At 44.4% G+C, this 25647-nt stretch overlaps 3 protein-coding genes across 6 annotated transcripts; 2 read left to right on the top strand and 1 right to left on the bottom strand.

The window, feature by feature from the left end:
• Positions 1-9: 9 nt before the first annotated feature.
• Positions 10-7935, bottom strand: elk3 (ETS transcription factor ELK3). 3 transcript variants are annotated; one of them, XM_037459689.2, is made up of 5 exons: positions 7503-7932; positions 4626-4861; positions 3758-4474; positions 2303-2425; positions 10-1110 (listed from the first exon to the last, which is right to left on the bottom strand). In XM_037459689.2, exons 2-5 carry the CDS (start codon positions 4830-4832, stop codon positions 1015-1017), a joined length of 1143 nt encoding a protein of 380 aa, XP_037315586.1. In that variant the 5' UTR covers positions 4833-4861; positions 7503-7932; the 3' UTR covers positions 10-1014. The 3 variants fall into 3 exon arrangements, with proteins under 3 accessions (XP_037315586.1, XP_062416336.1, XP_062416335.1); XM_062560352.1 differs by having other exon boundaries at positions 10-2425; positions 7503-7742; positions 7840-7931; XM_062560351.1 differs by having other exon boundaries at positions 10-2425; positions 7503-7935.
• A 1241-nt stretch (positions 7936-9176) lies between these two features.
• hcfc2 (host cell factor C2) lies at positions 9177-17895 on the top strand. 2 transcript variants are annotated; one of them, XM_037462552.2, is made up of 17 exons: positions 9177-9376; positions 9961-10109; positions 10206-10366; positions 11027-11229; positions 11334-11418; positions 11527-11630; positions 12332-12562; positions 12655-12840; positions 13014-13078; positions 14535-14634; positions 14842-14898; positions 14987-15042; positions 15564-15698; positions 15812-15997; positions 16089-16386; positions 16475-16547; positions 16751-17895. In XM_037462552.2, exons 1-17 carry the CDS (start codon positions 9211-9213, stop codon positions 16758-16760), a joined length of 2265 nt encoding a protein of 754 aa, XP_037318449.2. In that variant the 5' UTR covers positions 9177-9210; the 3' UTR covers positions 16761-17895. The 2 variants fall into 2 exon arrangements, with proteins under 2 accessions (XP_037318449.2, XP_037318448.2); XM_037462551.2 differs by having other exon boundaries at positions 15561-15698.
• Positions 17896-18099: 204 nt separating this feature from the next.
• cep83 (centrosomal protein 83) lies at positions 18100-25636 on the top strand. Its single transcript, XM_037461387.2, has 16 exons — positions 18100-18207; positions 19106-19312; positions 20118-20268; positions 20495-20587; positions 21088-21219; positions 21337-21588; positions 21684-21815; positions 22134-22248; positions 23055-23199; positions 23354-23503; positions 24102-24177; positions 24256-24413; positions 24504-24633; positions 24788-24888; positions 24979-25168; positions 25316-25636. Exons 2-16 carry the CDS (start codon positions 19113-19115, stop codon positions 25448-25450), a joined length of 2160 nt encoding a protein of 719 aa, XP_037317284.2. The 5' UTR covers positions 18100-18207; positions 19106-19112; the 3' UTR covers positions 25451-25636.
• The last annotated feature ends 11 nt before the right edge of the window (positions 25637-25647 follow it).

Genomic DNA, 25647 nt, shown 5'->3' with positions numbered 1-25647 from the left:
CACAGAGAATACATTTCCATTAATTTCTTTATAAAAAATAACCAGGAGCCATTTTACAAAATAAAAGCATTTGTGCAATTTTGACCTTGAATATCTATTAAAACCTGGTTTTAAGCTTAATACATTTACACAAGTCTTACAATATTGAAGGCACAGCTGGTACAGAGCTGAAAAGTACAGTGCATTTTAAAAAAGAAAATCGTGACACTATACAGATAAAACCAAATTCACAGCGTCAAAGAAATGCAGGAGACAAAATGAAAAGACTTCAACAACGTTTTAACGTGCTAGCTAGCAGGTCTCTGCTAGGAGTCAGTGATGGATTCATCCTCAAACAACATCTAGACAAATCTTCATCAAGTTGTTTTAAAAATATAAAAAATTATCTACGTTGTGTCACTCGTTGTACTTTGTTGACAAATCTTACGATGTGAGCAGTTTTGTGGTTTAAAAACAACCAACAGCTTTTTGATGGTTGTGTTTAAACCAGAAAAATGGTCACATAGTAAGATTTGTTCAATTGAAATGAAAGCTCCACATTTTCGAAACCTACTTGGAAGAGAATAAATTGAGAAGATTGACAACAACTCCTCATTTAAATGTGTAGCCACAACCAGCGGGTCATAACACCTGATAAGGATTTCCCCAGATTATTGTTTGAATCCCTGGTGTGGATTTTGACAGGAGTGTTAAATAGGGATAACACTAATGAAACTGCAACCAGTCTGTATCACTGAAGTTTAAAATGAGATGAGAAATGTAAGGAGGTTTAACCTCCGCTCAATTTATTTGAAAAGAAGCACCAAACACCCACATGAAGAACACAAGGAGTGAAACTGTAGTAAACACACAGAAATGTCTATGGTCCTCTTTCTTCATCTGATAAATCAACAGGATCAGGTCTCGGGTCAGACTCCTGTGTGGTTCATGGTCAGAGTCTAAGGCGGATCGGCTCCGTGCCCGATCCGGCCTGGCTCGGTTTGGCCCACTTGGCTCCCGGGGATTAGGCCGGCATCAGCACTTGTGGGAGCTGGGGGAGAGCAGCAGAGGAGAGCGAGCATCCATGCTGGGTAAAGGCACAGGGATGTTTCCATTCAGCAGAGTGGGGAACTGCAGGGGGACAGGTGGAGGAGGGTTAGAGGGGGAAGACTCGGATCATATTTACTTTCCCTAAAGAAAATGTCTGAAGAGAAGCATGACATTTGTTAGTGTCATTTTCTTTTGGCTGAAGTGAAATATACTTTCCTTCTTCAGCCAGATAGATAAGGTGTGAGGAACTATTAGTTATAACTTCTTCGTCAAATAAATGTTATACCAATTTTAAAAGGGACTTTTTGTTGCTGAAGTCTGAAATGTTCAAAACCAACAGAGCTTTAAGAAGAATTAATACTGTAAATGGCTTAAATCATCGTGGCTTTACACTGATTGAAAACGTAGGGTCAATTAAAATGTGCATACACAAGTATATGGATGTATTGATCATGACTAGATTCTATTTATTACATTAATAATGATGATAAAATGTGTCAATGCTTTCCTACGGGGATTTGCGCAGTAAGATGAGATAAATGGATGTTCTGCGTGAGGTGAATTATGTAACAAATTCCAACAGCTCTCTATTCTGACTCTTGCTACATTGCATTCTGGGCACCGTAGTGGTACACCAGCACTGTGAGGACCGACATCCATTGCAAGGACTTCATTTACTGGCCAATAAATGGAGTTCTTCCATTTTGATTTTTGGAGCTGTGCACGTGTTCGTGTCAAGAGAGTCGACATGGCTGGGAGGGGCTCCTGACCAACCAGCCGTCTCCTGCTCCCCCTTACCAACAGGAAGTTGCCCCCTCTTTTAGTCCAAACCAGAACGGAAACATCTGTGGCTTATTTTGAAACCGTGGTACGCAGCAAGTCGCACACACACACACACACACACCAACACAAGCACACAGATGTTTGAAAACAAAGCACAAGGTAAATCTGTAGTGTGAAACAAAAGGTTTACAGGAGCAAAATAGCGGTCTCTGAATACATTTTATGTGTGCATTATCCTAAGTTACATTTAGGATAACCAGTTCACAGTTAGCGAACTGACTAACCCAAGAACATCTATCTCTAAGCATTGACGTTGACTAACAAAAGGAGCTACTCGTCATTCTTGTCAGATTTTCAACGTAGGATTCAGGCCGGTTGTGTCGGATAAACGTCTGGATTGGCTATTCCTGTGTTCGGACAACATGCTGTCTCTGGGCTCCTCGCATATACAGCAACACCAAATGGGTGGGGTTGCATATGTCTGCATTACCTGAAAGAGGGGGCCATGGCTCTGCAGTTGTGCAGGGCTGAGTGGTCCCACTGGACTCAGGCTGGACCAGAAATGGATATTGGAGAGCAGAGAGCTGGGAGTGAGCAGCAGACCGGACGGAGTCTACATTGACATAAAGGGAAATATAAAATAAATACAGCACGATGGAAATGTTTTGGTATTTGTTCTGGCCACGGGTGTTTAGTGATCTGCTCATGGTCTGCGGCAGGGTTGTCGAGTCATTCACTCTCTCGCAGAGCTCAAAGCCAAGTCTGCCCTCTAGTGAACTCCCAGACGGACCGACCTGGCAGACTGACCCCGCAGGTCAGGAAGCTCCACTCATGGCCGTGAGTATTCCTTCTATCTCTTTAAATCTCACAGGAACATAGGACTTTTACCTACGCTAGTAAGCGGGGACAACAGTTTCCTCAATTGTCATATTCTCACCACAAAGGAGAAGTGCCAATGAAGTTGTGTTGTTCTCCGAAACATAAAAACCTGCTTCAATTTGCTTTTAGATCAATATTTTATGCCTTATAGTTTTAAGCCAAGTCAATCTTAGTAAAGGCGTCCTGGCGAGATGTTTATCATAACCGTTGCCCCATGTCTTTCTCCCCTTCTTCCATGCCATCTCTACATCAGCTTTCTAATAAAGACATCAAATGAGCTGAAAAATATTTTTTCATTGCAATAAGCTGTCGCAAACACTTCCTGTGAAAAGATCCCAGGCTGTGCTTCAGAAATATCTTTTTGCCGGTTATCTTTGTATCTCAAAGCTGCTTGCTCAGGACCAGCTAATACTTTGTTTTTTTTAGTCAGGGATCTGCAGTTTTTGGCCGATTTACCAGCCAGATCAAGCTCACGGCTTGACTTGCCAGGTAACAGTTTACCCCCAAAAGACCAGAAATCACTGTAATGTGATTACGGAGATGGCTGTCCTTCAGGGACTTTCAAAGGTAGGAACTAAAAGTCTGTCCAGGGGAATGTGCATAGTGGGCTGTGGACACCAACTGCTCAGGTGGGCCTTGGAAATACATAATTATACAAAATGTTCGGTCCTGAGGGAACCGTTTAGCATACACGTTTACTTTCCATCAATTAAGTACTGTACACTCAGCAGCATATCAGAGCCCCGTCTGGATAACGGCGTCAGCTGAATGCCTGAATGTAGTCAACTGTCCTGGTTTGGCAAGTGTGTTGCAGCCAGTGAATCAGGAGCTGCAGAAACATATGGCTTCACTTACGAACCTCCTCCCTCCCTGGCCTCCTCCCCTCTTTCCGCTCACCTCTTTCCGTCTCCCTGTCTACAGGCTTCATTTTCTTCCCCCCCCCTCCCTAGAAGCATCGTCCTTTCTGTTTCCTCGTTCTTCGCCTCTTTCCTTCTCCTAAAATCACCTGTATTTACAGAAAGCCCATGTGCGAGTATGACTGTGTGGTATTTATTCCATGTGGTACCTGTGTGGTGAGGAAGGCAGGGGTCAGGGAGCCTGAAGGCAGTGCCGGGCTGTTGAGAGCAATGGAGACGAGGTCGCTTCCTGTCAGGAGAAGCGAGGAGGCGGAGATTTCTAAACCTTTGGGTTTCCTGCTTTTCAAAGGCCCGCTGTTGGCAAATCTCCTGCTCTCCTGCATCGCCTGTGACCTCTCTCTCTCCCGCTGACCAGATGAGAGGTTCAGAGGTTGGGCACTGTGCTCTAACTCATTAGTCTCTGAGCTGTGGCCCCGCCCCCTCCACAGTGCTTGTGCCGGGCTCTGCGGCGGGGAGGAGGACGAGCAGGAGGAAGAGCGGGCCTGCACCGGCGACGGCCTGGAGGAATGGGAGGTCTCGGCCGAGGACGGTGGTGGGGTGGGGGGCAGGGAGGAGTGCCCGCGGTTGGTTGAGAATCGGATGACGGAGGAGCCGTCGCCGTAGTGGTCGGATCGGGGCTCCGTCTTGATTGGCCGACGCTGCTCCATGGGGTGCTGCAGGGAGCTTCCGGCAAAGGGGGAGTACAGGCCGGAGTGGAGGTACTGGTTCCTCCCGTCCTCCTCGTCACCCTCGGGCTCTGACGTTGCGCCCCCACTTTCCTCGCTGCTGCGACCCGACTCCACCACCGCGGGGTCCATCTTCAGGATCTCAGGGAACGACACAAACTTGTAGACAAACTTCTGGCCGATCACCTTCTTGATGATGTTCTGCAGAACAAACAAGACGGGATGTAATTATTTCAAACCCCCTATTTAGTGTGTTGATTTCAATTGGGTTTCATGAGGACCTGAATCCCCTCGTGAAAGCAGTCGGGTGGTTTGACAACGAATAGTCTCTTGAACTGTATACGGTGCGTACTTTGTCGTAGTAGTAGCGCAGAGCTCTGCTCAGCTTATCGTAGTTCATGTTGGTCTTGTTCTTACGCAGCCCCCACAGCTTGGCCACCTCTTCCGACTTCAGCAGCTTGAACTCGCCATCGTTGGACGTCCAGCAGATGAGATGTTTGTGGCTTTGGTCGATCAGCAGCTGCAGCAGGAACTGCCACAGTGTGATGGAGCTCTCCATGACGAGATGACACCAGAGACACAGGCAATCTATGGGGGGAGAATCAAGGCTTAGAGAAATAAAACCAACCAGACATTGCTTTGTACTACCAAGAAGATTTGCATGTCCAGTTAGATGATCACCATAGTTAGGTGATGATTGTTATGGATTTTTCCATGAGCTACACCTTTCCATTTTCTAAAACTTGCAAATATTTATTTTAACCCTGACAATAAACCCTTAAAATTTAAATAATTTCACACATTCTTAAGATTAGCAATCACACTTGGAAAACATAAAGTGAAGAAAAGAAGGAAAGAAAGCAGGATCGATGGGTAGCTTGGAGAAGGAGGAGAGGCGTCATTCCAGATCCTTCCTCCGGCGTAAACTCCACAAAAGAACATAAGCATAAACAAAGCTGTCCACCACCACCTATCCTCTCACCGGGAACACCCTGTCCCGCGCTCAGACAGCAGACAACAACACAAACTAACATGTACACAAACGCCCACCTGGCTGTGACTTATGAAATGCGTTGATTTGAGTAATATATGTAATCTATACTTTACATACATGAGCTCCTGTTCTTTTATCGCCTTGACTTGCATCCTTTGGCTGCCTCCCAAAGCAGTAGTAAATTCTAACATATGACTGATGCTCAGCGTTACGTGTAATGCCCGTACTTCACCTTGAGAGAACCATTTATCATTTGTGGAAAGATGAGTAACAAATTCAAAGAACACTTATTGTGTTTTTCCTTTAATTAACCTATCTGTATACATATCGAGGCTGAAATTAAATTGCGGTGATGGTTTCTTAGAACTGACTTTCACTTACATAAATAAGTTTTTATTAAAGGCAGAACGTAAAGTTGTGTTTCCTTACAATAAAACCGCGTTGCTAACAATTGAGAAGCGTTTTGGTTCGCAGCCCTCTTTACATGCTTAATAGTTTTAATTTTGTTGGCTGTACATATTTATATTTTTCCTTTGTTTGTGTTGTACTGTCTTACTCTTGTGTTTTAGTGTGCGTGTGTATGAGTATGTGTGGGTGTGAGAGAGAAACAGAGAGAAAAAGCGAGGGCCAGACTTCCGGCGGTTTCCATGGTGATAAAGCAGGATGTGGTCAGTGACCTTCTGCCAAGACTAGCACGAGTCTAGGCGACGCGTTTACCTTGAAGCCACCGACTTTCTGTGACCATCTTCCTGTTTGTCTGTTTCTCTGCCTCCTTTGCTGTCGCTCTTTTTTTCTCTTCCTCTGACTTTCTCAATTCAATCATTTCAACAAGCTGCTTCATGAGCAGGAAATATAGAACTACTTACTGCCAAAAGCAAACCCTTCAAATACGTCATTAGAACCAGATTTAATTTGCAACCATGACAATATCACAAATCCCTATGGCAACAACATCTGCCTCGACCATTGAACCCAGAAGTGAGGGTTACTCTACCCGCCACCATAATGGAACACTAATTCAACATGAAAATACAGCATGGATCCCTCTTTCTCCCTCTGTCTCTCTCACAGGAAACCACCCAGCAGAGAGGGGAAAGTGTGTGTGCTCCGAACAATGACCCGTCGCCAGGAACACACACAAAAGCATATCTCTGCTTCCTTTTTCCTGCATGGGTGTGTGTGTTAAGTGATGGACGAACTGTAGTGCCGTCTGTCCTATACCAGGGCTTCCTGTCATTCAGCTTGAGGGGGCGTCTTCCCGGGGAAAGGCCTTCCTTCTCTGGAAGGTAGGACATCCTGTCACTGGGAACCGCCGGGAACATGCACAAACACACACACGCACGCACGCACACACACACACGCACGTACACCTATGCTTCTTTTTTAAAGAAAAAAAATTCAACTCGCACAGGTCGCACTGCACCCCTTTGACGTTTTGCTCTGAACAAATCTGGACTGGAGCGAAACGAAGGAGGAAATGTTGATTCATTGCTTGATTTCCGAGTAAAAGCAATCTGGCCCAGCGACGTGTCAAGACTTCTCCATCTCCCCTAGTAAGTATTTATTAATACGTATCGAATACATGCATAAACACCAAGCGTTACTGGGGAAGTCAATACAACACAATCCAAACAAGCCTCACTTGACTCTCCATCCATTTTCCGGGCTAGTTATTTCTTATTTTTGCTGCGGGGTTTGTGTGTGCGCGTGTGTGTGGGCGCGCGGAGGAGGGGGGGGGGGCGAATTGGGGGATCTGCTGGAACTCAAATGGTTCTTTGTTTTGCCCCAGTGACTCATTTTCAAGATGTTGTCTGCTGCCAGCTTCAATCCGGAAGCGCATGGCAATTAGTCTGCGAGGTCCAGACTAACCAGAAAGTCTACGACCAGACTTTTAAAGGAGCCACGGCTAATTTTTGGAACACTGACCTCTTTTATTTACCCCCCCCCCCCCACACCCCTTGCCAAATTATAAAGCTACACTTTGGGGAACTTTACGCGTGCCTCTGTGCCAAACCCGGAGGACGCATGGCTTTAACACATTTATACGCACTGGTACAACGCTTATTACGCGCAGGATTAATACGTGACGCGCAGCGTCGACGTGGTTTTCAAGTTGTGAACTTGATCGGTTTTCATAGAAAACGAAAATAGTTAATGGAAGTCCGCTTCTGTATCCCCGTTGCGCACGAAAGCGCACACAGTATATGGATGAAGTATTAGTAAAGTTGTACCTACCCTGCTGTGGACGGCCGCTCCTCCTCTGCTCCTCTGGCCGTGTGCGAGGCGTGTGTTTGTGTCTTAGAGCGCTGTGTGTGTGTTGTGTCGGGGATCCATGCCGCTGCCGTCTGAAAGCGGATCTGCAGCTTTTCCCTGCCCTGCCTCAGAGCAGGAAGTCGAGACGCGCAGACGGAGAACCGGCGCACTTCCTCTGGCGTAGCATTCCCGTCTGTGTAAACACACGCGCGCGCGCGCGCGCTGCACGCACACAGAGAGAGAAAAGAAAATATTCCCGTAAACACACACTTTTTTCAAAACGCTCACACACCTTTTCTTGTGCACTTAAATTGCCTACAGGTAGATGCTTTCCTTTTCTTCCTCCTCCTCTCTCTTTACCTCCCTTTCTCTTTTAAACAAACACACACGCACAGTGATACACACACAATACACACTTGTAATTCTGACTCACTCAGCGCTGAGCCGAATGACAACTGACGTCACCATCTTCCTGCTCACCGGGAGGGGTTCCTGTTACTACACACACACACACACACACACACATACACACACACACACACACACACACACACACACACACACACACACACACACACACACGCGCACTTGCACACGCGCACACAATCGTATCTACTTTCGTGACTTAAAATGGATAAAGTGATTTATGTAGCTAAAGCAAATATAATAAATCAATGTACTGAAGCCTATACTGTTTGATTGAAGTTTCTCCTATTTTTTATATGTTTATTGTTTTCTCCCTACTTTTTCAGTTCATTTTTTATGACAATTATTTTCTTTGATTATCATGACATTTTTAAACTGGATGCAATGTTATCATACAATTTGAAACATCTATTTTGTTGCAATATTTGATGAAACATACACCAAAATAACTAGTATTCCAGGTTATTAAATATCCAGGGTCTCAGTATCACAAAGTGAGGGACTTCCAAAGATCGTCTATTTTTAAGACAAAATCTAGTGAAGCGGCTGACGTGATGCTCTGAAACAGTCCCACAATGTGACATATAATGGAATTATTGGTTACCGGACAAAGAACTTAATTGGGTCTGTTATTGTCACCCTATTGATAGAAAAGATGATAAGGAATGTGTTCGGAAGTCGGATCTGTTTCAAACAACTCTTCACTATGGACTAATTATAATGGCGCTCAAAGGCCATGCAATATGTTTCTATAAAATCTTCTAATCGAGAGGAAATAAAAGGTCACTGAGAGAATTAAAGCAGTATTGGTTGGACCCTTGCACACGGACACACGGGGGGCTTGCCAGACTGTGGTTGATGCATTAAAATGTAATGTAATTAAAAATGAGATGTAAATAAAAAAGTATGAATAACAATTTTTATTGAAAAAAAGTCTAAATGTATTGGGTAAAAACATGTAACAGTGAAAAAATATGTTTTTAAATGGCGAAGAATGTCATGGAAAGTAAAGCCAAAATATATTAGCTTAAAATTTCATTGATAAAATAGTAAAAAAAAATATTAAGGTTAAAAAAGTAATGGGAAACAAATTAATATAGTTGTTGTTGCTATTTATTTAGCTAACTGTATTTTGATACATGGTAAACGAGGCAGAGTGAGATGTTTTCTCAACCTCTCTGATTCCATTTCCTCATGCCTCCTTCGCCCCGCCTACCTTTTTGAAACGTCAACAGCGGCAAACCTCAGGCTCCCTAACGGGAAAATGACCACTTTTGCCGAAGAGCCCCAATGGAGAAAAGTGCACTCTGTCTCCGGAGTGGTACCGCGTTCCCGGCACGGACACCGAGCTGCTGCAATACGAGAACTGATTGTTGTGTTTGGTGGTGGAAATGAAGGAATAGCGGAGGACCTCCATGTCTACAACACTGGTATGCTAGCGCTAGCTTTACACCAACTAGCATGTTAGCGGCTAATGTTTTTAGCATGAGCAGGGGACAAAAATAACCAACCGGCCTTGAGCCGTTAGTTTATGGTTCATTGACCAGTTCTTTGCCCATTTTCGCACGTTTTTTTGGGTTACAATAGACGCTAACTAGAACTGGACGGTGTAATTTATGTTGAACCATTAACGTTACGAATCCCCCCCCCCCCCCGAAATCGGAACTTTACTCTTTGTTCTGCCATCACAGAATACAATGAGAAGCGATTTTTTATTTTTTAATGAAAAACGTGAAATATAGCCTTTATCATTGAGGGTCTGAGCGTACTGTTGCCAATGCTTGAGACCGGTTTGTATTTAGGTGTGACTGCGTTTTGTGTGTGACGTTACTGCTCTACATGGTTTTGTCTAAACTAGATTACATGAAGACGTTATGCAATAGAGGCCAATCATTTCCCCCTATTAGTATTAAATGTAACATGCAGGTTCTGAGGTTACGTTTTAATTTCGCCACTGTATTTAAAAATTCTCTATTTGTAAGGGTTATTGTTTATGTTCTGCTCATTTCCCCAGTCTCTAAGCAGTGGTTTCTGCCTGCGGTGAGGGGGGACATCCCACCCGGCTGTGCCGCCCATGGCTTTGTCTGTGAAGGCACCCGAATACTGGTCTTTGGCGGCATGGTTGAGTTTGGCAAATATACCAACAGCCTCTATGAACTTCAGGTAATGCAGGTCAAGGTCGTCGGTTGCAATTCGAACCCAATTTCTGTCGTACGGATCATTCTCAATCGTGTCAACTTTGGTCCCTTGTGGCTTTAGGCTAGTCGCTGGCTGTGGAAGAAGCTGAAGCCCAGAGCCCCCCGGAATGGCTTTCCTCCCTGCCCTCGGATCGGACACAGCCTCACTCTTGTGGGTAACAAGTGTTACCTGTTTGGAGGCCTGGCCAACGATAGTGAAGACCCCAATGGCAATATAACAAGGTACTATATCAATGTACAGGGGGTCAAAATAGGGCTGTCACAATATCACATATACATTTATTGCGATATGCAATTTTTTGACCATTTTATGCCACTGATTACATAATGACAATATAATAGCATAGTAATAGAACGCTCTCTCAAAGAACGTTTCATTCGTCAGAATAGATAGACATGTGAAAATATATCCTAAATAAATAAAACAAAACAAAAAATAAGTGCAAAGGACACGGAGCGGGCGAAGCATCGGGGTTGGTGCGATGCGGTCGGGTTCGAGAAAATGTGTCCAGCAGAAAAGTGCGCCGCGGCAGCCGGGGTGGTTTAACCCGGGGGCTTCGACCGCCGGCAGGGCGATGCGATCTGTTGCTGCAGGGAGTGGCCCTCCCAGACAAAGAGATGAACGAGCAGTCCGGAGGAACTAACAGTAGTTCGGGTTGAAAGACTGGGTGGATGGTTGTTTTAGGTGAGATTTTAGCTTAGTTGTGTTGCATAGTTCTTGTTGCCACTGTTTTTAAACGCACCAGCTCGTTCACATTGATTGGCTGTCCTCTCTCATTCGGCTTAAAGCCAAAATGTTCCCAAACATTGTGCCTTCGAAATCAAGTCTATTGGGACTTGTTTATCTAGTTCATAAATGAGTTGGATCTTTTTTCATCCTAGATACATGGGGGACTTCTATGAGCTGGAGCTGCAGTCGTTATCGGGGGCGAGAAGCTGGAGCATCCCGGAGACCAAGGGCGGTGGTCCGTCGGCGCGTGAGTCCCACACCTCGGTTGCCTACACTGGCCTCGGCTCCCAGAAGCTCTACATCTTTGGAGGGATGCAAGGACGTCGGTTAGGCGACCTCTGGCAGATTGACCTCGGTAGGGTGTCTTTTTGTTGACTGATTACAGCTGCAAGTTTCCTAACTCCAGTCGGCTAGGGTTATTTACCTATTTGCAAATTATTGTCCTTTTCCTTTCTTCAGACACAATGGTTTGGTCGAGTGCTGTAACCAGGGGCTCCACGCCACTTCCCAGAAGCCTTCACACCGCCAGTGTCATTGGAAACAAGTGAGAGATCTGTCAGCATCAGTGTCATACCTCTGTCATAGCAGATGTCTTGTGTGGGAGACCTTAGCTGACTAGCCTCGACAAACTACTGTGTCCTTCTGTCCGCAGGATGTATGTTTTTGGCGGCTGGATTCCTGTTCCAGCGTCAGATAAACAAAATGCTTCAGGAACTGAATCGATCTGCAGTGACTCTTTAAGTGTGCTAAACTTAGGTCAGTACGTTTCTTTATAACTATCCCACGCTCTTGTCAGAGTTTTGATGCAGGGTGAACCCCTGAGGAACGTATTTGTTCTGTCAACTAATCTAAAAATCTAGAATAATCATTGAGAAATTATTTTTTTCTAAAGACTAAATCTTATAAATCAAAAAGTAATAACTTCATGTATTTTAGATAGACTGTTGTTTGATAGTATTTTTTTAATTGTTATTGTTAATAGCTGTGTTATAAGAGGCTGAGGCCTATAACTCCTTTTTTTGACAGCCCTACCTCTAACCAATGTTAAAGGGGGACCTCAAAGCTATTGTAAGAGCAGTTTTATGTTGCGTTTAATGCGCTGGTGATTTGCGGGTCAGCCCATTTAGGGTAGGAACCTTTAGGGGGTCGGGAGGTTTTTCCAACCGGACTAGGAAAAAAACCGCTGTTCCATGTGGATGTATGTGTGAAACGTGTGATTTAAGCATAAGATGGCAAACAAATGGACTCATTTGCATCTTAACGGAAAAGCAACAGGACTCTCATTCATCCCTCATGGTAAAATACCAGCGCGTCAATTAGGTTTCCTGTTAAAATGCCTCAGTGACTTTGGCTTAGCCTCTACAGCTATGATGCATTTTGTTCATTATTAATCCCATGGGGTCTCTGCATCATTCAGAGGCCTGCAAGTTCACTTCTGCCCTGCTTTCTGGTCACAGACACTATGTGCTGGCAAAAGCTTTGCCCGGAGCAGCAAGTCAGTACTGAGTCCCAGCTGCCGGGCCAGGGACCCCAGAGTGACGATCCGTACGCCTGTCGGCCCAAAGCCAGGGCCGGCCACTGTGCCGCCGCCGTGGGGTCCAGGCTCTACATTTGGAGCGGCCGTGACGGATACCGCCGGAGCTGGAACTACCAGGTCTGCTGCAAGGACCTCTGGTACCTGGAGACAGGTGAGGTCTTGTTTTGATTGCTGTAAAAAGGCCAACATTTAAGAAATTAAAAAACTACAGTTCCTCAATTGATTGTTTATTTTCCCCTTCAGATCGACCAGCCACCCCAGAGGCACCCTTACTCATCAAATCCACAGTCGGCATGCTCCATGTGGCGTGGCGCCCCCTGGCGGCTGCAGACTGCTACATCCTTCAGATCCAGCCCGCGCCTCCCCCAGTCAAACCAGCCGACCCCACCGGAGCGGGTGGACTGGACTCGAGGGGGAAAGATTCTGCGGGTATACTGAGCTATATATCCAGTCATCTTCTCACTGAGCCCCAGGACACAGCAAGAAATGACATGACCGGAACAATTTTACTGCCTTTAAAATCAGCTGCATGTTTATTAGGGTGAGGAGCCTTCCAAGGAGATTTGTAGCACTCTGACATTTGTCCTTCTCTCCTTTCTCAGGTGTCCCGTGTCTTCAGCCTCAAACTGGAGAAACAACTAATATGGAAGCCAAAGCATCAGACAAGGTAGATGTGACGTACTTAACACAGTTTTTGATTATTACATATGACATACTACTGAATTTTTCCATCTTAGACTTACATGTGAGTCTCCATCCTGAGCCCTCTACAGCCCTATTAGCAGGGGACCCCTAAATTTAGATATTACGCCGCTTGGTCCATGACAGAATGAGTGAAATCTGTATTTAACTTTTTTTTTATTAACAGGGGCCTGTGGGTATGATGTTAAGCAGGCTTAGCACGTGCTTATATCCAAGACCATTATTCTAGAGCTGCAACTAACGATTATTTTAATAATCGATTCATCTGTCGATTATTTGTTCGATTAATCGATGAATCGGATAAAAAAATAAAAAATGTAAAAACATTAATTTCCAACCCTTTATTGAAAAATAGAACTGACTGTGCACTTTCTAAATATGTTTTGCACTAACAGATTGCTCCTTGAACATCCCTAAGTAAGCAAATAAAATGGACTAACACAAAAAACATACACACATCTCATGATGTATACTTTACAGCCGCCAAATTAAATATATTAGGCACAAAATCATATATCATCCCCGTGGTGCTCCCGTGCCAGGCCATGTCGCTTTTGCATATCTTACAATCAGACATGTCAACCCTCCTGAATTTCAAAGCCCCTCTCGAAAATCTCCCGGACCGACCTTTATCTGATTTCCACCCGGACATCAATATTGCTGCACCATCCGTCACTGGGCGCGCTGTTTCAGACCGAACAATAATAAAGGTTACACCTTGAAGTCGAGCGCGGCGATTAGAACGTAAAACTACTGGCGCTGCAAAGAAAACCGCAGCACCCCCCCCCCCCCCCCCCCCCCCCGTTGCCCGCTAGGACCCGCACCCCCCTTTTCAGTGTGGAATATTTAGATCACATTGGCTTCTCTTCCTCCGCATGTTTCAGAACAGTAGTACGGGTCTCTCCGATGTTCTGCTGCGCGAGCGCTCAACTTTTTTTCTCTCAGCTCTGCGCGGCGCGCGCAACTTTCTTTTAATACTCAAAGATAATAGTCGCGCGACACAACGAATCGATAATGAAATTCGTTGCCAACGCTTTTAATAATCGATTTTAATCGATTTCATCGATTCGTTGTTGCAGCCCTACATTATTCCATACAATATTTATGTTCATTGTATTATAAATGTTATTATATTATATGAATGCTTATTAATTAATTAATGTATGTATCATACTCACCAAGGCCTCTTGCTCCTGTCCTAATTAGTCTCTATCTTGTGTAGTGAGATTTTGAACTTTCCCAATTTGCACCTGAAACGCTTCAAAACTCTAAATCACATAGAAAAAAACGGTTCAATTTGCAAAAACCAACAAGGTCTTAACATCCCTCTATTTGGTCAAAAATATTTTGTATGTATTTACATACATATAAGTTATGAGACTTTCTGTTTATTGTGCTTTAACTTCCTCCCTGGATTTCAGGATGCTTCGGTAGAGCAGCAAATCACGGCAGAGGCCAAAGGGCGAGGAGAGCCAAGTGCTGAGAGGGAGACAGAGAGGCAACCTGACCCACAGCGCTGTGGTACCTTGCCTTGTCACGTGACTATATGATTGATCATTTCTGTGCTTCCACAAATGTAATTTCCAGGTCAACACAAGCTGCAGTAGGCATGTCTTATTCAAGACAGAGAGAAGAGTTTGAACTGCCCTCGTCAAACGAGATTTGTCTTCTCGCTCCAGTTTTCCGATCTTTGGTCCTCTGACCTTTCTCTGTGTGTGTTGGTTGTAGGTGCTGGACAGGATACCTCCGCAACAGAGGTCAGCAGTTCAGCTCAGCAACAGCCAGGTGACAACGGTGGTCAAATGTCAGCAATGTAATTCTGCATGCCCTTGTTAAGTGAAATTTACTGTAAACTTTCCTTTTCTTTTCACAGAGTCGCAAACTGTTTCTGCTGACAAGACCAAAGACTCCTGCGCCCCTACACATCAGGTCAGATTTGGGTTGGGCAATATGGCGATTAAATAATATCTCTATTTTTGTAGCTATATTGTGATATTTGAAAACATTGTTTGACTGCTTTTGATGTTTATACTCATATCAGCATGATCACTCCAGCAGACTAATATGTCACTATGCATTCAAATAGATAGTTGCTTTTGGTCAATATCAAAATATTACATTCAGGGGAAGCACGCTGTTATCTTGATGTGAATAATGTCTAGTATACATTATATAGGTTTACAGCTTTTGGGGGGGGTACACTATACGTACCATAAAACCACTTTGACTCTCCTTCCATGCTTCCCTCTATATAATAGGAACATGCATGTAAATTCATACTCATACAAACCCAGTGGAGTGTGAGCCAGTCTCACACTCCACTGGGTTTGTTGTGGCCCGTGTGAAACATTCAGTGTATTCCGTACACATCAACCCGAACACTTTAACCATGTCCCCGCGGCGTGGTAATTACTGGTTTTAAATGAGCCTATAAATTCCCTGTCCAGCAGAATCCAGACGAAGCTGTGTGGTTTGATGTCGGTGTGTTCAAAGTCCTCTTCTCTGAGGTCAGCCACTACTTTCTACTCGCCGACAGTAACCAGGCGACAGCGGGCGTCAGCAGCCGGCCGCCAAATACTAAAGAGGTATAAAAACAGAGACGACCACTTGTACTGTGATGCTAGCGGGTATCGATTGGGTCTCCATGAAATTGTGCCGGTTTCTTCTCACCCACGTCGTCCTCCACCTCTCCTCCCAGAGAAAGCTCCCGGGGGCCCAGGACTATCAGAGCAGACAGAAGCAGGAGCTGGCTCCGGGTCAGACCTACAGGTTCCGAGTGGCAGGCATCAACTTCTTTGGCCAAGGAGACTTCAGCGCTGTCAGTGAGTTCAAGACATGCCAACCCGGCTTCCCCGGAGCGCCCTCTGCTGTCAAAATTACCAAGGTGACTTTCAAAAGAATATTCTGACTGAAATGCTGTTGATGGAAAAAAAAAGAGGCGCTGTTTCCCTCATGTTCTCTCTATTAATCCTCAGGCCAATGATTCTGTCCACATCACATGGGAGGCTCCGACCTCTCCGTCTGGCCGGATCTTGGAGTACTCCATGTACATGGCTGTAAGGAAGAGCCGGTCCACCAGCTTGGAGCGTCTGGGTCAGATGGCCTTCATCCGAATCTACCGCGGCACCAAGACATCATGCTCGGTTGGCTCCGCCCACCTGGACAATGCCCAAATCGACTGCTCGGCCTCTAACCGGCCAGCAGTGGTGTTCCGCATAGCTGCTAAGAATGAACAGGGCTACGGGCCAGCGACGCAGATCCGTTGGATCCAAGGTGGTGGAGTGTTTTTGGTTCCTGCCCATTTTTTTTGGGAAAATGTTATGTTGATTGCAACTTGACTGAACCGTCTGTTTCTGCCTAGATTTCAGTAAACTGCGAGGGTCCACATCCAAAGCCGATGGCAATGCCGAAGTCGACCCGGATGCTGCTGACAGGTAACCACGGTGACCCGACGTGCAATGTTTGATTTGTCACATTGTGAGAAAAGAAATGCAAAAGCACGAGATAAAAGGATGGCTGTGATTGTTTACAGTTCTACTACGGAAACAACACTATTTAGAATATTTCATGAGTTCATTTAATTTTGCCTATGTAGGATTTTTATTGAGGGATCTTGCTTTTTCCTATTTTCTTGCAGCTCCAGTTGAAATAGTTTGGACCAATGACAACGTGTTTTGGAGAAGACGATATGTGCACTCAGGAAGTTGGCAAAGTACCCCACTCAGACGTTGTATATTTCCCTAGATAGTTTTGTTAATTTATTTTTTTTATCTATTAATACATTGTAAATAGATTTTCACAAGTTTTACCATGTGCTGTTTTAAACAATTGGTTTGTTAAGTAATAATAAGTAATAATACAAGAAAAATGTACTATATCAGCAACAAATGCTTTAAAAAATATGTGGTGGTTTTGAATGAAACACAGACCAGGACATCAGAAAGAAAATATAGTTCTGCCCTGGACCAATTTTATAATCCAAGTTACACAGCAGGGTTATGAAATACCAGTTATGTCTGTTGTAGAATGTTATCATTGTTTTACAATCAAATCCTTCAAGTTTGATTTAAAATCCTGTTAATGTGTTTTGTCAATGTACACATTTGTTAGTACAAACAATTTCACTATCAATTACAGTGCTGCGTCACTTTTATTTGTTTATGATTGGTAGCACTCCTTTTAAACATTATTTCCATCAGATTATTCACATTACCCAACATTTTTACATTTAAATTATAAACGAAATCCCCCAAAAATGTAACTGACTGAAACCAAAGTGCACTACTTATATTTCTGATATATATATAGATATATAGATATAAATTTTGTACAGTATTTAAAGGAAGGGGGCTGAAGACATTGTCATTGTCATTGAAAGTAATGATTTTAGTAGTTGTAAGAGGATATATGCCTCAGGAGTCTTGCTGGTCGGTCAGGCAGCTGGTGAGTGTCCAGCTGTGGGCTAATATCCGGAAAGATGAAGTTCAACATTTTTTAAGGCAGCTCATATTTACTGAGGTAAGTGCAGATTAGTCCCAGGGTGATTTATCTGTACATTATAAAGTGAGCCCGTGTGGATTTTTTTGGTGGTTTGGGTGGAATTTTGTTCATTGTAAGAAGTCTGCTAACCTTTCTACTTGATCTAAGTAAACCTCCTGTATAATTGTGTAAAATAAATACGAAGGACTATTATATGCTAAAAATACATCAATAAATGTGATTTGTCTAGTAACAGTAGCTACAAATGCGTGGTGCAAGAAGCAGTGCTAAAAATATAAATATTTAGCTATTTTTTAATATAAAATAAAAAATATAAGTAAGTTGGATATTTTGTTTCCCTTCACTTTAAAAAGTTCAGTGTGTACGTATCATGTGTTCGCACTAAGTTTATTTACTGCAATATTTCCATATTGAATGAAAAATACCATTAGTTAATGTCAAGCCTGGAGCAGCGCAACACTAACTTCCGGGGTCCGCCCCCCCCCCAAAGTTCCCATGATTCCCCAGTTTGTAGTCTAAAGATTAGCAACCTAGTTCTGTCTGGTTAGGCAAACAATCACAAAGCAAGAAAGGAAGCTCTAAATTCAACAACGGGTACGTGTTTTCTGCAATCTACAGCTAAAGTCAGTAAATTAAATGACGTGGTTCTTTGGTAAAGCTTTATAGTGTCGCAATTCATTCTATGTAACCCAAATATGCGCTTGATTGTACACATGACTGGTTGTACCGAAGCCATGTTTCCACGCTAACTTAAAGTTTCTAGTTCCGGTAATTAAATTGGTCGCTCAGGTTGCACCGTTAAGTTGCTCACACTGACCATTGTATTTCTATTTGCTAGATCAAAGGAAGCGAGTGTCTTGAGTACGATATGCTAGCTAGCCGCTAGTTAGCATATCGTGTCGTGGAAAACGGCGCGACATTTAAAAACAATGAATTGCTTTTGCCTTAAACGTCCCCACAGCAGTTTTGTGACGCTTAGGCTAACGTAACAATCTTGTCAACTTTAAGGAAATGTTTTATCTTTTGTCTGCTCATGAAGCGAACATCACGCTGCAACGTTTTAACGCGCAGTGTCGTTTCATTCTGACACATTGGTTTGATTTTCTTTAGAGAGAGAGATGGTTGGACGCTTGATGTCGAGTCCTTTAACTGTTTCTATTACAGTCTTGAGTATCCACAGCAGACCGAGACTCCAGGGAATGGAGGCTAGCTAATCACTTGAGGTTGATCCACAGCCTGTTCTTGACTGATAAGAGGTTGTGATTTAACAAGTAGCTGTGGGACGCCTGTTCAAAGGCTCCATGGTAACTGACTGACAACAGAGGCAGGAATCATTTCCGCCCTCTCAGAGCAGAGAGTGCAGGCAGTTTGTTATCATTGTTAAAATGGCACATTATTCCTTTTTATAAAAAATGTTTTATTAACTTCCCAGCAAATCCTTTGCTTTGTCCACCCATCTTCTGTCCACTCTCCTCCCGTCTCCTTGCCGTAGAGGTCAGATGGCCTCCTCCGTCCACGGCCAGCCGGAATCTCTCTTCCCAAACCTGGAGCCCGGGATGGGGATGTCCGCCGCCATGCTGGGGCTGTCTGCTGGGTTGGATGGAGCAGAGCTGGAACTGCAGAAGATGCTGATCGATGGGCGGATGAAGTGCGAAAACCACAGGACCAACTACCAGACTCTAAAGGCTGAACATACCAGGTAAATTTAATTTAGGATTAACTTTTTTTGAATCCTCTGGAAATCTATGCCTCTTATTCCTTATTGATATGTAGATATTATTGACAGATGGTAGATATAACAATAAGTTGTTGCATGTCAAAAGTCAAAGTCAAAGTAGCTTTATTTGTCAATTCCTGCATGTCAGGCATACAGGTAATCGAGAAAACGTTTCCCACACTCTCACTCTCAAGACATTTTTTATACAAATAGATATAAATAGATATAAATAGATATAGCAGTGGTGTGATAAAAGTGCAAGTGCAACAGTTTTGATGGCAGAGTCCCGAGTGATTAAAGGGGATGTGGGGGATTTCAGCCCCGTGTCAGACTGCCGGATATGGCTAGGGGGAGTGAGGGGAGAGAATTTAGCTGTCTGACAGCTTGGTGTATGAAGCTGCCACTGAGTCATGGTGAGTCTCACCATGCTCATTTACATGTTGTTGTGCTTTCTGTTGGTACGGTACTTAGCTCCCTCTTAGCTCTGGTATTAGGGATGAGGTAATATAAGAGGCTGTTGCCAATCAGGATAAAGAAACATTTCATTTAGAACAAAATAGTTCCATTAAAAAAAATGGAATCCTTTATTTATACTAGCTTGTAGGACCTTACGATTACCTCATTTTAGGGTGTCCCATTTGTGAATCAAACGTATACAGAAGGTGAAGGGATTCCATATGCTTGATTGGGATAATTAATTTATTTTCACAGTTCCTTTGACCAGGATAGTTGTATGAGAGGACATTTTTCATAACCTCCCATTTCTACCCGGTACCGTCTCTTGCAGCTTGCAGGATGAGTTCACCCAGGCGCAGGGTGAGCTGAAACGTCTGCTGAGCGACAGGCAAACACAGCAGGAGAAACTGCAGCTGCTGTTGGCGGAGCTCCGAGGAGAACTGCTGGACAAAACCAGGGAGCTGGAAGAGCTGCGACTGCAGGTGAACCAAACCTGAAAACGGGAAAGTCTGCCCTAACAAAGCTTGCAGGATTGAGGCAATCTTCTGCTGTTTGATTGTGACCAAACCTCATTTGGTTTGGTTACGTTCACAGATCCAAACAATTGAACAATTTCTTTCTGTCGTGGTCAAAGTTTTGGTTCAATTTTTGAAAGTAACCTGACTTCAATTGACTTTTTCCAAACAAATGTGTGTGTCTGTGGACCAGGTGATGACACCTCAGCGGCTGGAGTTGCTCAGAGCTCAGGTACAACAGGAGATGGAGGCTCCAGTCAGAGAGCGGTTCAATAAATTGGAGGAGGTCAGTCTGTTTGTTTCTGTACAATTGCTCAGTGATGTGTGACATGGTACAATACATTTTCTTTGTATTAACAGTACCCCGTTAAAGAGAATTGTGTCATAGCTGCTATACATCTATTTATGTTTAGTGTTTCCCTTGTCATTATGGATGTCATTAATGGATATGCAAATTGATTTTAAGGATTGGTTCTGAGGGAAAACTTAAGTGACCTATGGGAGTCCGAATTATTGACGGGAAGAAGTGTAATTCAGCACTAAAATGAAACAATTAAAGACAATTGCATGTCATTTAACATACGCTTTTATCCAAAGTGACTTACAATAACAATTACTGGAGAGAAAAAAGAATGTTGTAAACAATGTCCCTTAAATGCCCTTTTAAAGACAAGTTTTGCAATGTACCCACATTATCTCTTCCTAGCTCCCCTATGCCAAAAATCACTCTCAGAACAATGAAATATAGTTTTTAATTTGATTTGTGTTCTCATGGTTCTTTGTCAGGAGACTGAGAAGTACAGGTCTGAGTACAACAAGCTGCGTTATGAGTTCACCTTTCTCAAGTCGCAGTTTGACCACCAGAGAGAAGAACATGCTCACATGCTGGAGGAGAGGAGGATCCGCTATGAGGCAGAGGTCAGTTTGTGGTTCGTCACATATGAAATGTTTTTTTCATTGCATTCTGTTATTTTACACTGATTTCTAACTAAATAAATTAGATTCTAAGTCAAACGACCCCTTTGCTGTCGTCAGATCTCTCGTCTGGAGAAGGACCGCGAGGACCTGGTGGCTCAGTACCAGGGTTCAGACCAGCTGCGTGACGGAAAACGAGTGGAGGCTCTGCTGAGGGAGAAGGCCCAGCTCCACCTGAGGATGAAGGGCCTGGAGGCAGAGATGGCGGAGCTTCGCGCCCAGAAAGACAACTCGGGCCAGCAGGCCGATAGCGTCCAACGCATCCAGATCCGACAGCTGACCGAGTCGCAGTCCGCAGTGAAGTCGCTGGAGGTGAGACGTCTCATTGCTGCAGCTCTAACTTACCCGCACGCACAGTGTTTCGGACGAGCACGATTCAGCTTGATGGCCGGCTGCTGTTGTGACAGGCGGAGCGTCAGTCGTTGCGTCTGCAGCTGGAGCGAATGGGCAGCGAGCTCCACCTGACACACGAGCAGAACAGCCAGCTCAGCGGACGACTGAACAAAGCAGAGCGAGAGGTCAGCTCTCTGACCTCCCAGGTACGCAGTTTTGTCTCAATCATAATATTATAACATAAAGCATTTTGTTTCCTCCATAGTTAATGGTGGAGGAGGGGTATTGTTTGGCATATAGAGGGGTTTCCTCTTTAGTGTTCAAAACCTGAGAATAGATTAAAATGATCTTGTGCAACAATTGCAATGGCGAAAACAGTCTGTTGGCCAATGAGGCTCCTCATGACGGCGTTCCCTTATTAAATTATAGTTTCTGGTTATGAATTATTCCTCAAAGTACAGAACCAAAACCTTAAATTTGCTCAAGGTGCCAAGTTTTCCAGTTTGTCTTTTTGCGGTTCTCAGATTGACAGCCTGAAGCACACCCATAAATTGGAGGGGACCAGCATCAAACTGGAGTGTGCCCGCTCTAAAGGGGAGTTGGAGAGAGAGCGAGACGCACTGCACGGGCAGATTGACGGTACGGACCTCACACACACTGCAGAGAGAAGTGGACCGTGCTCCTGAAATATCTACTACTTAGCGTAGAAGGTGGAATCATGCTGATCGGTGGAGCCTAATAATATAATTATCAATCAGCTGCCATAGAATATATCATATTTAGTGGGGTCCTATTTATTAATGTGAAATATACGGGGGAGAAAGAAATATGACCCTCAATATTTCCTCACATTAACTATAAGCAGCTAAGTCATGAAAACTACTAATGGCAAGTTGTTTTTTTAATTATACAAATATTTTTCATTTGAACTGTGCATTTGTCTCTGACAAAATGCCACGTATAATGTGCCTCCTCATTACCCTCCGATTGTGAAAAGTGGTCGATGGAAGGTTCCTTTTTCAGAACGGCAGGTGCTCTCTGTCCGCTGCCTTCAGTCAGTTATCAAAACATTGGCCAAATGACTTGTTTCAGACTTAATGAGCAAATACAGGATCCCTTTGTGTTCATTTCTAAAGCCTCGCATTAAGACATACATCACTTTTTTAAAGACTACTTGCAGGTCGCTGTGTTGTGCCAGATCCTCAATAAAGTTTACCCATGGTCATGAAGACTCATTTAACGTTACGTGGACTGTGCATGCCGCTAAATACCCAACTGAGATCGGCTTGTGCCGGAGGAACCTACCACCGACCACCTGACCTGCCGCTCTGACAGGAAGCTACCGCCGACCATCGGCACCTGCCGTTCTCAAAAAGGAACTTTCTACCAGCCACTTTTTGCACTCGGCTCTGCTGCCGATTGTCATGGTAGCTTGTGTATCTCAGGCCTGCAGGCGGACCTGGAGGTGCTGAAGGCTGCGGCAGAGCGACACAAGGACGTGCTCGTGGAGAAAGAGAGGGAGTTGGTCAGGAAGGTGCAGTCTGCCCGCGAGGAGGAGTTCCATAAAATTGCAGCCCTGCATGAGGAAAAGTGAGAATCCCCTTTGTTTTTTCAGTCGGTGTGAGGTCTTCTTTTGAAAGGGGCCTGGCGTTTAAATCCCTCATCGGTACACAATCCAAAAAGGATTGATGTTTCTCTTTGCTGTGCAACTCCTCATCTTGATGGTGCGTTACTTTCTGTTGAGGTTGGAGGTGGAGAACCGCCTTGCCTCTCTGGAGCAGCAGAGGGCGCTGCAGGTCGCAGCAGACCACTCCCAGAAGGAGGAGTGGGAGGAACGTCTTCGCATCAGCCAACAAGGAGAGGAGTCGGCCCGCAAGGAGCTGCAGAACCTGAGGTCAGCTTCATGCTGAATGTGGACGGGTTGAGCTGCTCATTCTTCATGTAATATTAGTGACCTTTGACAGGAAAACTTACTTACGGTGCATGGAGAAGCCGGTTTATTATCTGAAGTAAATTCAGATTAAGTGTGCCACAGTCTACAAACTCCAGTACCAAATTGATGGCGGTGTTAGAGTGGAAAAGCCTTGGTTTCTTTTTTCCCATATTAATGTTTTGCACAAATTAAATGGTATCATGGTTAGAATTGTATTCGCATATAGATATAAAGGCTAGATGTCTTACAGCGGTGTATAGACCGGTCCACACGTGGCGGCCATCTTGGTACAATCCGCTTGCTCACCTGTAGCATTGTGTAGGTAGTGGTACATGTACTTTAAATAATAATAACTTGCTCAATTTTCAACCAATTTTAAAACTTCAGAGATTTAGTTATGACACTACAAACTTATGAATGTTCTGTTTAATGTCATCTTCGTATAAAAAAACATTATTATTCATAAGTATGCAGTGACATACGTCAATGTACAGGGTGGGGATTTCAACATGCAGCATTTCAACATGTATATTTAAGGAAAGTGCTTTGTGTCTTTCAGAAGCAAACTACAGCAGCAGAGCTCCCATGTGGAGGAGCTTGAGAGACAGAAAGCCCAGATTGCTGACTTACAGCAGGTAACTGGGTGTAATGTGTGCTGCAGCCCGCATAGCCTCGGAAGTAGGCTGAAATAAAGTTTTCGTTTGACCCAACAGCAGAACCAGGAACTGGGTGTCCAGCTGGGAACGCTGTCTCACTGTGAAAGGGACTTGATGGAGACAAACCAGCGGCTGAAAGAAAGTCTGGACCGATTCAGGGAGGATTTGAGGACGGCCCAAACGCAGGCTGAGAGGAGCCAACACGAGGCAGAGAGGTGCTGCTCAGCCTCGCTCGGATAGCCATCAAATCATACATCTTTGAAACATCGCTTCAATTACCTCGATGTGTGTTGCGCCTCCTTCAGGCTGGTGGAGGACCATCGGGTGGAGTGGTTGGAGGAAAAGCACAAGCTGCAGGAGCGAAATGCTGAGCTGCAGCAGAAATACTCTCAGGTCAAAGAGAGACTGCAGAGGGCAGCGGTGGCCCAGAAGAAGGTACAACTCTTCCCCATGTCTTTAGAATGCATCTAATACTACAAAAGGCTTCCTTCAGTCTTGTTTTCAGAACAGGGTTAGTTCTGTTTCACGTGGAGGACTCTGAGACATTGTTATAATGTAATATTGAATCTCACCAAGAGTGTTTTTTCAGAGGAAATCACTGACAGAGAACAAAGAGAAAAAAATGCAGGATAAGATTCAGTTGCGGGAGGCCAGGATAGCAGAGCTGGAACTGGAAGCTGCAGCAAAGAGGTATACAAGCTTGTCCTTTTCAGCAAGTATAAATGAACATGAGCTAATCTTGTTCTAAAGCCTAAATGAAAATGTTCCGCCTCTGTCTAGGCGGCCCCCGTTCTCAGAGGAACAGGCTCCACTCAACAGACGGCTGAAGGAGCTGCAGCGACGGCACAACGAGTTCCGCCGTCTCCTATTGGGCGGTCAGGGGGCCTACAGCGCTGGCCCCGCCTTCCTGACCTCTTCACCCGCACCCTTTGTTTTCCTCAGCTCTGAGGGGCCATTAGGCAACATACCAGTAAGTGTAACATTGTTCTGTAGATAGACGACAATGGTCGAATGGAGAGTTTCAAATCATTTGTTAGAATTGATTTAACTTTATCATAAAAGCTCCATTGAGTGCGAGACAGGTGAACATCAATATCTTTCTCCCTCGGGGCCGCAGGAGGAGCAGCATCAGAGGGAGCTGTCCCTGCTCCGTCGGAGGCTGGAGGACCTGGAAAGCGCCCAACAGCAGCAGCTAGAGGAACTAGGATCGCTGGTGCACAGGGAGCAGGACTCCTCCCAGCCTGGCCTCTGATCTGTACTTCCTCTGGGACATTCAAAATGAGAGGACGCACTTCTTATTTTAGGTTGTCCCTCCCCATAAGACAGTCGCACAGTGCGGCCCTCACAGGCAGGGACACTAAGCAGTAGACTGGTGTTTAATAGCATTTACAAACACATTATGTTGCACTTTTAAAAAAAAAAACTGATCAAGTTCAGTCTTTATGTGGT

This window comes from Pungitius pungitius, chromosome 2 (assembly GCF_949316345.1).
Source record: "Pungitius pungitius chromosome 2, fPunPun2.1, whole genome shotgun sequence".
NCBI classification, from domain to species: Eukaryota; Metazoa; Chordata; class Actinopteri; order Perciformes; family Gasterosteidae; genus Pungitius; species Pungitius pungitius.
The sequence above is the reverse complement of the archived record's forward strand: the minus strand, read 5'-3'. Positions and strand labels throughout refer to the sequence as shown.

What these genes read in the sequence shown, in the direction of transcription:
- elk3 (XM_062560351.1), bottom strand. Translation starts at nt 4,832, where the DNA reads ATGGAGAGCTCCATCACACTGTGGCAGTTCCTGCTGCAGCTGCTGATC. An exon ending in TGCGCTACTACTACGACAAA is followed by an intron (nt 4,475 to 4,625) that starts GTACGCACCGTA and finishes TTTGTTCTGCAG; the next exon opens with AACATCATCAAGAAGGTGAT. An exon ending in CTGCCTTCCTCACCACACAG is followed by an intron (nt 2,426 to 3,757) that starts GTACCACATGGA and finishes ATGTCAATGTAG; the next exon opens with ACTCCGTCCGGTCTGCTGCT.
- hcfc2 (XM_037462551.2), top strand. Translation starts at nt 9,211, where the DNA reads ATGACCACTTTTGCCGAAGAGCCCCAATGGAGAAAAGTGCACTCTGTC. An exon ending in CCTCCATGTCTACAACACTG is followed by an intron (nt 9,377 to 9,960) that starts GTATGCTAGCGC and finishes TCATTTCCCCAG; the next exon opens with TCTCTAAGCAGTGGTTTCTG. An exon ending in CCTGCGCCCCTACACATCAG is followed by an intron (nt 15,043 to 15,560) that starts GTCAGATTTGGG and finishes TTCCCTGTCCAG; the next exon opens with CAGAATCCAGACGAAGCTGT.
- cep83 (XM_037461387.2), top strand. Translation starts at nt 19,113, where the DNA reads ATGGCCTCCTCCGTCCACGGCCAGCCGGAATCTCTCTTCCCAAACCTG. An exon ending in AGATTGCTGACTTACAGCAG is followed by an intron (nt 24,178 to 24,255) that starts GTAACTGGGTGT and finishes TTGACCCAACAG; the next exon opens with CAGAACCAGGAACTGGGTGT. An exon ending in CTGGAAGCTGCAGCAAAGAG is followed by an intron (nt 24,889 to 24,978) that starts GTATACAAGCTT and finishes GCCTCTGTCTAG; the next exon opens with GCGGCCCCCGTTCTCAGAGG.